At 35.5% G+C, this 14532-nt stretch overlaps 1 protein-coding gene across 2 annotated transcripts in view; it reads right to left on the bottom strand.

Moving 5' to 3' along the window:
- Nucleotides 1–14532, bottom strand: part of LOC128867494 (uncharacterized) — a 133759-nt gene that overhangs the window by 11644 nt on the left and 107583 nt on the right. For both annotated transcript variants that reach the window (XM_054108751.1, XM_054108752.1), the window contains exons 16-17: nt 14299–14441; nt 4746–4982 (exon numbers count right to left, since the gene is read on the bottom strand). In XM_054108751.1, the coding sequence (XP_053964726.1) occupies nt 4746–4982; nt 14299–14441 (380 nt within the window). The remainder of the gene's footprint in view (nt 1–4745; nt 4983–14298; nt 14442–14532) is intronic.

Raw genomic sequence — 14532 nt, forward strand, 5'->3', positions numbered from 1 at the left:
GTACGAAGAAAGAAACCAAATTAATAAAAAAAATTAGGAAAAAAGGAAAATGTTCAAAGAAAAAAGTTTCTAAAGCTATTCATAAAGTACCAAAAGCTGAAACTCGAGGAATAAAAGGTAAAATTCTGGGAAGAGAAAACAAAAAACTCGTACGTTATAGCAAAATTAAACCCTTTTTGTCGGCGAATAAGGTTAAAACTAGTGTAAATTGGCATGACATAAGTCCGATACAGGTTGGTAGAAGCCGAATTAAGACCAAGAACACCCAGAAGGGCTGAGCTTACAGAACAAAAAAATTCAATAAAATGGCTTCAATTTGCAACAAAACACCTCTTCGTGGAAACTGGAAAAATGTGCTATGAAAGGATAAAATAAAAATAAATATGTTTCGATCTGATGGAAAACAATATATTCGACGACCCAACAGTACAGCATTTGATCCCAGATATATGTATGAAAAAAAAAACAGTAAAGCATAGTGGCAATAACGATGTGGCGATGCTCTTCGGAATAAGGAGAAGGTCCAATGGTTTGGATAAAAGATAAAATTTGTCTGTATGTGCATTTGTATGTATAGCATTTGAAGCTGTTTAGAAAGTTAAACAAACTAAATTTACTTTTACGTGCATACATATGACATAAACAATTTGTGGAATCGAATTATATTTTAGGTCAGTGATTTGTTATTGTAGTGTAGTGTGGAGTTGCCCCTCAGGGAAAATTTTATGTAATTTATTTTTCCCACAAGCGTGGCATTCTACCAGCAGCTAGTAATCAATATAACTGAGCAGTCGCAATTACAAAACTGGGCTCCTAAATGGGATTTACATGCCCATTAAGTACCCCAGCGTCTTATTGTGCATTGTGGCAGATATCATACATGCGTTCATACAAACCTATCAAGAACATCGACATCCACTTCCTGCTCATTACAGCAATTGTGACTCACTTATTTTTCATGCCGCAGGTAATGTATCTCAAATGCTATTAAGTGTCCAAGCATTTATCTCGCAAGACAAAATCACAAAATATGCAAGTATCTGCTGTGCAAACCCGATGAGGTCTATTCACCTTCCACTGTACAATCAGCAATGTTACTCATATTGCTACCAAGGCAGCAACAAAATGTCATAGGGTCAACTGGCATACACATTCCGGAGAAGAGTGATGAACAAAAGCATTCACGAACCACCGTATCACTTTGGTCCGCCTTATAATTACTGCATCATGACCTAGCACGGCATTCTATCAAAAACCAGTCGCATGCATCCCAAATATGTGTGTACGTATCACTGGACCTCAGCAAAATTTGACAGTATTAGTAGCTACGTGAGCATGCTTGTGGTGCCACAAATTCAATGGCCATCGCTCCAGAGTATTTACGTGTACACACATACATACATAGTTGGAGTCTTATAGCACTAATTATGAGGCATTGCGAAAGTGCTTATGTGTGCATGCCTTGGTATAAGAAGTTTGAGCAGAATTGCAAATCCTACTGCCATAGCTGCACTCACTGGGACGTTTTGCATTTTTGTGACTAATGTTTTGCTTCTCCGGATGTCCTAAGCTACAAATTTTACGCCACTTGTACGCTTTTTATTATAACTCAATAACAAAAAAAAAAATATTATGGATTAAAACCGTTATTTCTATCATACTTTGCGCTTTCGGTTCAAAAAAAGTAAACATGTTTAAGTACAAACGTGTATGAGCTATCAAAATAACCTTTCGGCTCCATTTTGGGGCACCCTTTCGATACTTTGAACCCCTTTGAGAGTTTTTCAAAATTCAAAACACAAAAATTTAAATTAAAGTTTAATTTAAAAATAAGTTTTTTTATTAAAATTACTTCTTCTTTCAGTTTTAACAAAAATAAAATGAAAAATAAACTGTGTATTCAATTAAAATTAATTCTCATTTCCGTTTAAAAAAGAGCAAAAATTTGTCATCAAAACTTTTTTTTACAATTTTAGAAAAAGTATTTAATTATCACCTTTTATTAAATTCCATGTATCTTCCGTTTTAAGACTCCCTGAAGACAATATTTAAACCTACTCTAAATTTTTTATAATTGCTAAAAAACTTGAGTAAAATTAATTCAAAAATCTGTATATTTTATCAAAATTACTTCTGCAATACATTTAAGATCACCCTTTAGACACCATTTACCCTTTTTTAAATTTTTTTATATTTTAGGAGAAGGTATTAATTAACAAACCTGTACTTTATACCAAAATTTCTTTTTATTTCAGTTTGAAAAGTAAATATGTTGAAATAAGAAGTGTTAGAAAATTATGGAAAAGATGAAATGAAAATTGAAAACTACAAATGTTGAATTAAAAAATAAAAATTTAATTCAAAAATTACGAGGGGTGCCTTTATATGTCGGGATTAGAGAACAAAAACAAATTTTAATCATCGAAAATCACTTTATTGTTTTTCAAAATATTCTCCATGAAGATCTATATACTTTTGCATGAGTTTGGACCAATTGTTGAAGCACTTTTGCCACTCTGAATGAGGTACCTCCAAAACATGCATTCTGAATGCCGCAACCGCTTCTTCAGGTATCGAAAAACGTTGACCTCTCAGCTTTTTTTTTTACGTACGGGAATAAAAAGAAGTCATTCGGTGCCAAGTCAGGACTATATGGCGGATGACCCATTAATTCGATGTTTAGGGTGCTCAAAAATGCAATTGTTTGAGCCGATGTGTGAGAGCTCGCATTGTCCTGATGAAGAGTGATCCGTCTTTGGTGATTGGTTTTCCTAATTTCTTGGAAGACAACTGGCAAACAAATGGTTGTGTACCACTCAGAATTTACTGCTCTGCGTTGTTCTAGTGGTACGGTTGCGACATGTCCAGTTTTTCCGAAAAAACAGACGACCATTTGCTTGGAAGTGCTTCGTGCGCGAACAACTTTTGTTTGATTTGGCTCATCTTGAAACACCCATACAGTCGACTGCTGTTTACTTTCGGGCTCATACGCGTAAATCCAGAAATCATCATCTGTCACGATGTCATAGACGTGTTTCGAAGCCGCGCGATCGTATTTTTTGAGCATTTCCTTCGACCAATCGACAAGAGCCTTTTTTTGAGCGATTGACAAATTGTGTGAGACCCAACGCGAACAAATTTTTTTGACAGTGAAATATTTATGCAATATTGAATGTATGCTGGTTCCACTAATGCCTAAGATTGTCTCAATCTCACGATAGGTCACATGGCGATTTTGCAATATCAGTTCGCGCACAGCATCAATGGTTTTCGGAACAACAACTGATTTTGGACGACCTTCACGAATTCGTCTTGGAGTGAACTACGACCACGATTGAATTCACCAAACCATCGATAAACACTGGTCCTTGATGGAGCTGCATCGCCAAAAAATGAATTAAGTTCATCCATGCAATGTTGCTGAGTTAATCCACGTCGAAAGTTGTAAAAAATAATCGCACGAGAATGTTCACGATTTAATTCCATTTTTGGACCGAGATGAATCTTTTAAGTTACTGTAAACAACACAAATAGCGCTGGTATTTCAAAACGTTCTGAGTACGTAAGAGCCAAAAAATGTCAAACTTTGCGGTACAGCTGTGAGTTGCCAAATCTCGACATATAAAAGGCACCCCTCGTAAAAAATAAAAAATTATTGTAATTTAATTTTGATTTGATTAAATCTTTAATTTAATTAAACAATTTTAATTAATAATTTGTATATATCATCAAAATTACTTCTCGTCTCCGTTTAAGGACACTTTTTAACCCTAAACGAATTTTCATTAAAAAATTTTTTTTTAAATTGTTTATCAAAAACCAATATTTTCTCTCAAAATTACTTCTCGCTATCGTTTAAAAACTAAAAAATGTTGGTTAAAAACTTGTATTTTGTATCAAAACTAATTCTAGCCTATATTTTAGGATTCATTGAATTGAAATCGCGTTGAGTTTTGATAATTCTTTCTGCTTGTTGGGTGTTTTCATCCTTATAAAAAAATACTCGTAGTAGTATGAGAAGGTGATATATACTCCTTATATTCACAGGACCGCGTCCCGAAGAAATTCTCAAAATTCAATGTGATTTTTGAACTACTTAAAACTTGTATATTATTTACTTAAATTCAATGAGCTATAAAATTGCATACTTGAAAATTTTCTACAAATTCGGAGGAAAAAGTTTGAAATTTTGGTGAACATTTGCCGAATTTTTTTTAATTTGAACAAAGTTCGAAACTTTTCTTTATATGGTAGTTGTTGTAGTATGAACTATGTTTTTATAAAAAAAAAATTTAATTACAAAATAAGTAAATAAATAGTCACAACTTCTCAATATGTAGTGTACACTTTATTTTGACGGTGACTGTATATCGTTATTATAATAGTAGTGAGGTTATCCTTTCTCGCATTTTATTACCTTAGCTTAGGTTGATATAGAATTCGAATTCATAAGGAAAGGTATTTTAAGGCTGTAACTTTGCAAAACCCAGAGAACATCTAGATTTTCATTTCATCTTTTAAGTGAAACATGTCACATATTTTAAGAATTAAATAGATCAGCATTGCCTATTGTTTTGTTTGGGAGAAGATTTCGAAAATCCTGTTAGCTTCATAAAAAAAATAAATTTACTAATACTTTTCCTGAGCATCTCGTTGCATCACCCTTTGAAGTTAGCGATACATACGTAGGTTGATAAACTGTGTCTAAGTGAAATAAGTGTATATGTATTTGTATTTGTACATACCACAGTGAGCGGATTATATCCCACAGTGGTTGTCTTGCGGAACGGATTCGAGAATGGCAGGTCAACATTTAGTAGTTTCCCGTTATACAAATCGACGACATAACGTATATGCGAATTTGTCTCCGTACACGAGTCGATAGCATACAAATGGCCGCATACAATGAACATTTCACCAAATTTACGATGATCCAAGGAGATATTAAAGTTGAACTGCATCTTCAAGGTTTCGGCATCAAGCTGAAATAAAAGGAAATAAAAGTCGTTATGTGATTTAAGCTGCATAGAATCGAGTAACTTGTAAGAAATATATAGAGTAGAGTAATGTGGATGCTTCTTGTTCTGGTCCATATTTCAGGTGCTATTTGGTGAAAGCCAAACAAAGGCAAACACAAGAAGGATTACTAAAAAATTGAAAAACTTCACCGGATAACTTTTTTAATGAACTTAATTCAAATATAAAAAATAAAGGTATTAATCCAACAATTAATTTATATATTTTTTTTTTATTATTGCTTGTTTGCTTGAGTAGTTTGTTTTTAGTCTTTTTCATTGCGTAAACATTTCATAATTTGAATTTTAACTCTATTATTCTTACTAAAAACCTTCACCCTTTTCAAACATATCTTGATAGTAATGTTTCAAAAACACCTTTAATAATACATTGAAAATTATTTCCTCAGTCAATTTTTTTCAATGTTCGGCTTTTGGATAGGTGGCATCTTTTAAAAAGTTGTCCAATAAAGCGTTCTCAAACACTTTTCGTTCAGAACTTATCCTGTAATATTTCATTTAATTTACTGCTCTAATTTTTACTTTTTAGATAGTTAACAATCGAATTGAAAAATATTTAACAATAATAATAATAATTTGAATATGTACGGAGCCTAATGGCCGACACTTCACCCTAAAAAATCTTGTGTGTCCTACTACATGTTTGTGAAGTAGTTAATACTATTGACTGGCACTACTACTTTAAATGCATTGCATCAGGTTCCCGCTCGTAGGTTGGAAATTGACTAAAACTCAAATTAGTTCGGTAGATTTCCACCTTGCCGACGAATTCCAGAATATTTTCAACAGGAGCATTATTGATTTCATTCGGGTCCATTTGATTTCGATGTAAGATCTGCAGTCTTCTCTTTGGCAAGGCAATATTGTTTTACGAGAAATTCTCTGTAGTTTCATTATCCTTCAGACAGAGTCTACACTCTGGCTCATACCCGATGTAATTTGTTTGAAAAATATTGGGTAGCCGAAAAAGTATTTTGTCAATAGATGTCGTTGGAGTCATCTATCTCCAGTGCTACCAATCTCATTGTGTCATATCATATGGTGTTAGAAAGGTGACATTTTAAGCTTCATTTAACCAACAAACAATTAAATTCGGAGAAGTTGAAAAAAAGTTATAGCTGTTCAAAAATTAGTGAAAATAATGAAGAAATACGCTATATTTGGAAATTTGTGTATAAAAAAGGGAAGAATGCCACGCAAGCCACCAATGAAATTTGTGAAGTTTACGGAGACGATGCTATATTAGTTCATGTAGCACAACAATGGTTCGCTCGCTTCCGTTGTGGAAATTTTGATGTGAAAGATGCACCTCGCTCCGGTCGACCTATCGTTGAAAAAGTCGATGAAATTATGGAAAAGATTGACCAGGACCGTCATATAAGCTGCCATGATATCGCCAAGGCACTAAACATTCATCATCAAACGGTTTTGAACCAATTAAAAAAAGGCTGGTTACAAAAAGAAGCTCGATGTTTGGGAACCACATGAATTGTCTGTGAAAAATTTAATTGACCGAATTAACATCTGCGATTCTTTGCTGAAACGAAATGAAATCGAACCATTTCTGAAGCGAATGGTAACAGGAGACGAAAAGTGGATCAAATACGACAATAATGTGCGAAAAAGATCATGGTGCAAGGGTGGTGAAGGTCAACAAATGGTCGCAAGGCCAGGATTGGCGTCTCAAAAGGTTATGCTGTGTGTTTGGTGGGATTGGAAAGGAATCGTCCACTATGAGCTGCTCCAGCCTGCTCGAATGATTGATTCTACACTTTACTGTCAACAACTGATGATATTGAAGCAAGCAATCGAAAAAAAACGGCCAGAACTGATCAGCAGAAAGGGCGTCGTCTTCCATCAGGACAACGCTAGGCCACACACATCTTTGATGACTCGGCAAAAACTGGGACAGCTTGGCTGGGAAGTTTTGATGCATCCACCATATAACCCTGACATTGCACCATCGGACTACCATTTGTTTCGGTCAATGCAGAACTCTCTTAATGGAGTAAAGTTGGCTTCAAGAGAAGCCTGTGAAGATTACTTGTCGCAGTTTTTCGCCCAGAAAGCACAAAAGTTTTACACTGATGGAATAATGTCTCTAGAAGAAAAATAGCAAAAGGGGTTCGACCAAAATGGTACATATTTGGTTTAATAAAGTTCATTATAAATATAAAAAAAATGAGTTGAAGTTTGATTAGAAATACGAAAAGACTTTTTCGACTACCCAATATTTATAAATCAAAAAATGTTCAAATACTTTTCGTTTGATAATAATTCTTATTACGTGGTATTTCATTTACCTTATGAATTTAATTTAATTTAATTTTTCAAACAAGTAGCCCTTTACCAAATTTTAATTGCTTTTAATTTTAGTCGAACCCAATATTGAGGCATTTCGTTCATTTTAATTGAATTCAATTTCATAAAGAAGTGGCAACTCTTTTCTAATTTTTTTAGAACTTACGCTTCCTTAAATATCTTTAGCGTGTTACCACAATTGTAATATTTTAGTTGAAAAAACTTTTCGAACAGATGGCAACTTCCTCCAAACCAACGTGCCTGGCTTTCCTAAACCACTTTAGTTTGATAACCATTTACTCGTATCTTTCAGTTTAATTAACCAAATTTTTTCGAATAGACCGCGTCTCTAGATTTTTTTAATCATCCGGGTGTCATGAAAACTCATCAAAAAGACCTTGTTGGATTTGATAAAGCTGTTTTCGAGTTTTAGTTTGGTAATCAGATTGGGGGTACTTTTTCCGATTAGTTTTTTTTTGACAGATCACGTGTGATTACTGTCTAACTAAATACATAATTTTTTTCAGCATTCATCAACATTTCATCATGAAAAGCAGCAGCCCATTTTATGCATTATCTTCTTTACCAGACGATACTTGAATTTTTGCCTGATTAATGGCAGTTTCTTTTCCCATGCCATGTATGTTATTAATTTGTGTTAGCTTTTTAGTTTGATTTTAGTATTTGCAATTTCTACTGCTGGGATCATATAAAGTGGGACCGCGAAGAACGATAGAGCTGAAATAGTTAAAATTACAGCCCCTGCAGTATTCATCAAGCTCTTTGTCCGCAAAAATGGGATTTATAATAAGGGCAGGAATGAAAGAAACAAAATTTTCAATATTTATAGATGTTAGCTATTAAGCTATGTTTGTAGAAACAAAAGACACGTTGTTTAACGTTAGACGGTTCACGATTTATTAAATGTAATAACAAAGTAGCATAAGGTTACAGTATAATATTGGAAAGCGGTAACGGATAAACATAGTGGAGAATTAGGGTCGCCCTTAACATATTATAGTATCTAATCTTACAATTGATAATATTGTGAGAACAGTATGTGCCAAAATAAGCTGTGAGCGACTGTATATATTATATGTAAATCATTATTTTCCTTGAGATATATACGCGGCTGCTGTTGCCAAATTGGTTTATGTATGGCTAACTTTCGGTAAGTATAGGGTTCGAAGCCCACTGGGCGGAGGATGAAACTAGCAATTACAGGAAAGAATCAATTTCTAAAATTCGGCTCGAAATGGTATGGAGCACCTTTACCTTCCTTAATATGTAAAACAAATACCTTATATCGTTTAGCTATTAATAAAATAAAAGGCATCTCGCTTTATCTAAGCAATTTTAGTTTGCCCACCCTACTTAAACTGTCACGTCCATTTCCGAGGCTTTCTAACAAAAAAGGTTACGGAAAATAGTAGTTAATGAAGAAATATTTCGCCGAAATCGACTATAGAATCTTCACTTTATTAACTTTAGTCCTCAAACTGTCACGCCCGCTTATATAGGTTTATCACCATAACAAAAATCTCCTCGAACAAACATTTTTACTGGATAGGTATTTTACCGTAATCTGCAATAAAATTTATATTTTCATTAGGCAGAGACCTTTGAAAATATATTTTATTATATTTTCTATATTTAAATAAACCCAGTCGTTGTATACAAATTCTTGTAAATACATATAAATGTATGTACTTATATATATAACTAATTGGCATTAACACCTTTATTAGTTGTTTGGCCGATCTCCTCCTCCTTTTTGTAACGTGCGTCTTGCTGTTTTCCTACAAATGGAGCGACCTGCGGTTTTAAGCCGCCTCCGAACGGCAGATTGTTTTTTATGAGGGAGGTTTGTCATTGCCTGTCGAGGAACCGCCGCTATTAAAGCAAACCTTTCCTGACATGTCATGCTTCATGCCCGGGGATTCGAATCTAGGCACTTCCGAATAGTAGTCATGCAACAACCCATTCGGATACGGTGACCGCAAATACAAGTCGTCTCATTTGATATAAGCTGCCCATCTCACAGAAGCATGTAAATATTAATGATGTTGTAGATATGTACATAAATAGATATGACATGTAGATATGTGCAAGATGTTTAAAACAACTTACGTAGCTACACAAAAGTGCTCATGGAAAATTTATTTCTATAGCGACCACTTTGGCCTCAGCTCTGCCGTATAATAAGGTGATTTACGTAGCTCTATTTACTTTTCAGAAAATGTTCTATATCCGCTGCTTTTTTTTTTTTTTGTTTTTTGAAGCGGATGAAGTTTGTGCAGAACATTACCCTTATGAAATTCACTGGCTTGTTGAGTGCACTTCCTTCCGAATGCTTAAGAGCAAATAACGGCGTACTTCAGCCCTTTCACACACACCTTATCCCGCAGTACACCGGCGTTTTGCTACATTACAATCCCACTTGCTTTATACACACATTAAGTTATTGCATATTTTTCTTGGCAACAAATGGATAATAAGTATGATGGCATAGAGAAAAATGAAATGCTCAACGAAGATAGTGAACAAAGCAGCACAGAAATAATAGCAATACGAATGGAATGCACTACCATAAGACAAGAGTCCACTTGAGCAGATGCAGTTGTATAAACAGGGTGTTCGATGGCAGCATGAGATTTTAAATTAATAGCTTATCTTTAACCGCTGAGTTATGATGTCGCAGTGGACAGTTGAACAACGTGCTTTGACAATCGAAACGTATTTCAAGGCAAATGATTCGTGTGCAACTCCTTGTCGTAAATTTTGTTCACGTTGCAATGTTCGACGCTCACGGGATGCCCCAAATGAAGATTTGATTCGTTTATGAGTGCGAAGGCTCTAGACAACCAGTACGGTAGAAAACAACCCAGGCCAAGATCCAAAAACTTATGTGCATGAAATATTAAGGAAGGATCTTAAACTTCACCTCTTTAAAATTCAAATCGTCCCAGTTTTTAAGTCTAACGTTTTGCGTGAAAATTTCTGCGAGACAATATTGGATCGGTTTCGGGCGGTAAACACTATTTTTTGGAGTAATGAAGCCCATTTCCATTTAAATGGAACTGTGAGCAAGTAAAATAACCTTTACTGTTAACCTAAAGAACTGAACCACTCCTAAAACATCAGCACCTAATTCGCAGTCCCAAAGTAATGGTTGAGCGTGCATTACTTTCATCAGTACAGACACATGATTTCAGCAAGATGGCGCCACGCTGCACACAATGAGGGAGACAATGGCGATACCGTGTGATTTGTACCCTAACAAACTGATAAGTCGTTTTGGTGGCATATCCTGGCCACCAAGGTCGCCCGATCTTAACTAAAGACTTTTTTCTGCGGATGTACACCCAGCGGCCATTTCAGCACTAAAAGAAAACAACGTTCGAGAGGTTATTAGCATTCCAACATCACTTCTCCATCACTTCGCCATGGAGAACGAAGGTTAAGTTCTAAGAGTGTATCTGACGTAACGGTCAACATTTAAACGAAATAATTAAAAAAACTAAAAATAAAAACAAATAAAATGCGGAGTCTTCTTTGTAATAGTTTTTAAAATAAACTTTTATTATTAGTAAATATTTTTGAATTAACCTATAATTCCTAATTCTGCCATCGGACACCTTGTACATGCACACCTACCTATATGAATACATACACAGATATGTATATGTGTACTGTAGTGCACGAGTTGCTTGAGTTTAGTTATGAGTAGAAATATCTACTAATAATATTTTATTGTCATATAAATACGAATGGCTTACGCTTTCAATAAAAGACAGAAAACAAACGAAAAATAGTAGAGCAAGCAGTAAAATAGTTAAAAGACATCCAAAGTCGACAGATAAAAATAAGAGAAAAGCTAGCAAAATGTGCTTTTAGTATTTTCCTGTTGCTCCAAAAACATTAATTTAAGTGGAGACAATGAAGGCGATAAAAGTTTCAATACTCACTAAAAATACTAATACACAACTAACTTCACATATGAGCGCAAATAGGTATGCGTACATGTTTAGGTATTGCGTACTGTCTATGGCACATATTACAGGAGTGCATGCATCTACTACTTGTGGCACTTAACCACACTGCCACAAAGGAGCAAATGTTGAAAGCATTCATCACCTTGAAGCAGCGCAATCTGACAATGACCACTGCACAATGCCAACTCTGGCAAGCGCGTTTTGTTTCAAACACCCAGCGGCCAGTAAACAATACAGTTAGCTTTTCTCTGAAATTTCATATGTTACGAGTGGCATGACAAGTGCAAGAGAGCCACTGAAGATGGCACTCACTGCTTGCGTATGTGCAGGGCCTTCCAAGTCGGAGTTTGTTTTGAAAACTGTTAAAGTCCGTTAGGCTCCTTTGGGCAGATGTTAGTGGAAAATCTGCAATTAATATAACTAAAATAAGTTCGATTGCGGTGGAGAACTATTTAAAAATAGCTGAATCATACAACAAAAATGGTGGATATGTGAAAACTGCATCGTAGAGTTATCGATGTTTACTGCCTGACCTAAAAACACTTGAAAGTAGAAGATCAATCCTATCTTGCGCTTTTGTTGTTAACGTCAGTTCTGGGACTTTTGATTGTCCTCCTCTTCTTAATAAAGTTAAACCTAATATTCCTTTAAAAAATCCCCGACAATATGAAATAAAAAAGTATGGTAAAAGTAAGTAAATAATTATGGTATGAAACAAGAGCATTTGCTAAACTAAATGTTGCTCAATGCTTTAGATGCTGGTATTTCATTTAATCTCTTTTGTTTTTTCATTTTTTATTTATACTTAAGTCTATGAATGTGAACATTATCTAAAAGCTAAAATACCCGGTACTAAATAAAGAAAATTTTCAAAATAAATTAAAACAAATTAGATTTAGATAACTTAACTTGAAACTGAGGATGAGACCGTAAAGTTCTGAAAATGTCATAAACAAGGGAATAAATTAACTTTCTGCTTTATAAGCATAAATCGAGTATTGTAGGATGGGGCCGACTCATTAAAATAAGGCGATTACAGAGTAAATCGAATGAAATTCCTCTGCATTCTTTCATTTCTTAGGCAATGAGTAGCATAGATTGGATTCTTATGGAGGCGTATTCCATATGGTAGCAGCTGTGGTACCAGGGCACGAAATACCAAATTATAGAAAAAGTTGTTCTTACTGACTTGTGCTCAAATGTGGGCAGTCAAGTGTTTTCTGTCCCTCAGCCGGCAAATCTTAGTGTATTGCTGCCATGAAAAAACTCCTTATACAAAACTATCTACCGCTCGGATGTAGGCCCCTCCATTTATGAGACAACATTAAGACGCACACCTCAAATTGGAGTTGGTCAAACCCCGAATAAAGGTTGCAAGTGACATGGTTTTCAGCTACATATCTCAGTTCGTTCCACGTAAGACCAAGAGAGTGCCTTTCAGCTTCTGTTGAGCGCTTCCAGATGGTGCGTGGGTTACCCACCGCTCGACCAGCTTGTTCGAAGGGGTCCAATTGTCATCACATGACCGAAATAGGCACCAGTGTCATTTATAAACAAAACAAACAATACAGTACCGAGAATGTCATCCTGAGGCACACCCAAAAGGAAGGATTTAGCACCCTCTAAATTTCTACCAAAGAGAGTCAATTTAGCTTTATATTTATTGGAGAATTTCACTTCGATCTCATGGTCTTTTGTGCCCTCTACTCATCATATTATACAGCGCTGTATTCAAGGAGAAGGTACATTGGAGTCTCGTGGGATTGGTCCCAGAAACTACAAGAGTGGCCTATAAGAATGCCCGTGAACTTTCGCAGTTTATCCTTTGGGAGAGTTATGAGTTTCTTAAACCTCTTTTGGTTGTACCCTCCAGTTAGGATTTCGCGTACCCCATAGTTTGGTACCAGCTAACTTCCCTTAGTCTTAGCTCTTCACTAGAAAGCTTCTCTCGATGGTTCTATTAATGAAAGGTCCTATTAATGGCCGCAGCTTATCTTGCCAATACGTCTGCTATCTCATTCCTAGTTATACCCCTGTGTCGTTAGACCCAAATTAGCCGAATGCTATTTTACGTACCTAACAGATTAGTTTCTCGATACACTCACGAACCAGTGAAGACTTAATCGCAAAAGATAGCAAAGCCTTGAGGACCGCGTGGCTGTCGCTCAGAATGCCAATTCACTAATTCCGGAAGTTCCTGTTTAAGTTAACCTCTTCACATCGACAGATGGCATGCACCTCCGCATGGAAGATGCTTGGAAAACTACCCATCGTCTCAGAACAATTGAATTTGGGGTCATATATTCCAGCACCTATACCTTCTCGTATAGATTCTCACTTTAAGCAGAGTTAACGTCAACTTCAGTGACCATTGCTTCAAAATCTACAGAGTTAGAAGCATTACAACTTCAAATATTATAGATTTCAGAGACAGTAACGTATTCTCGTTTCTTTCCTAGTAATTGCAACTGTACATTAACTTAAAATAGTCTGTAAGAATCTGCTAATTCAAAGAGTCTGAAATAATTACTAATACCGATCCTTTAAGTGAAGCTATAGCTGCTATAGCCGAGACGCTTTTTGTGAGCATGAAACATGAATTTGTTGAAAACTCTTTTTCTAATAGTGAAGCGACAGCGCGCAGTGACAAACTTTCCTACATATTTCTGCCATAACCATCAACAAAATTATGACGCATAACCCAATTCGAAGGAAACGATCAGCAAAAGCCTGAATGCCTAACTCTTACCACATGTCACAAAAAAAAATTTCATAAAAGAAAAAAAAATTACAAAATGCATAGAAAAAAACTAGTACTTTAAAGACCCTGTTTATATATACATAGATATAGTTTCTGTCATGATGCGCTGAGAGATTTTTTACAAGTGCATTATAAATATTTACATAACCATGTTTGTACATATGTAAATATATATGTGTGGGTATGTACAAGTATCCTTACTCACCTTGGCAACGAGTGTGTTGTTCGAGTCATAAGTGCTGTAGATCACCCACAGGCCAACCTCATCCACATTGAAGTCCATGTAATTGTGGTCGGTGGAGTACAATCTATTGCCAGCAGCGATGCCGGCATATGGCAATGAGGTGTCTGTAAAGGAAGGAAAAATAAAATTTCATATAATACACACAAGCGAAGGCACAAGAATAGCAGCAGGCACGCATACATACTTACTGCATAT

This window comes from Anastrepha ludens, chromosome 6 (assembly GCF_028408465.1).
Source record: "Anastrepha ludens isolate Willacy chromosome 6, idAnaLude1.1, whole genome shotgun sequence".
Classification (NCBI taxonomy): domain Eukaryota; kingdom Metazoa; phylum Arthropoda; class Insecta; order Diptera; family Tephritidae; genus Anastrepha; species Anastrepha ludens.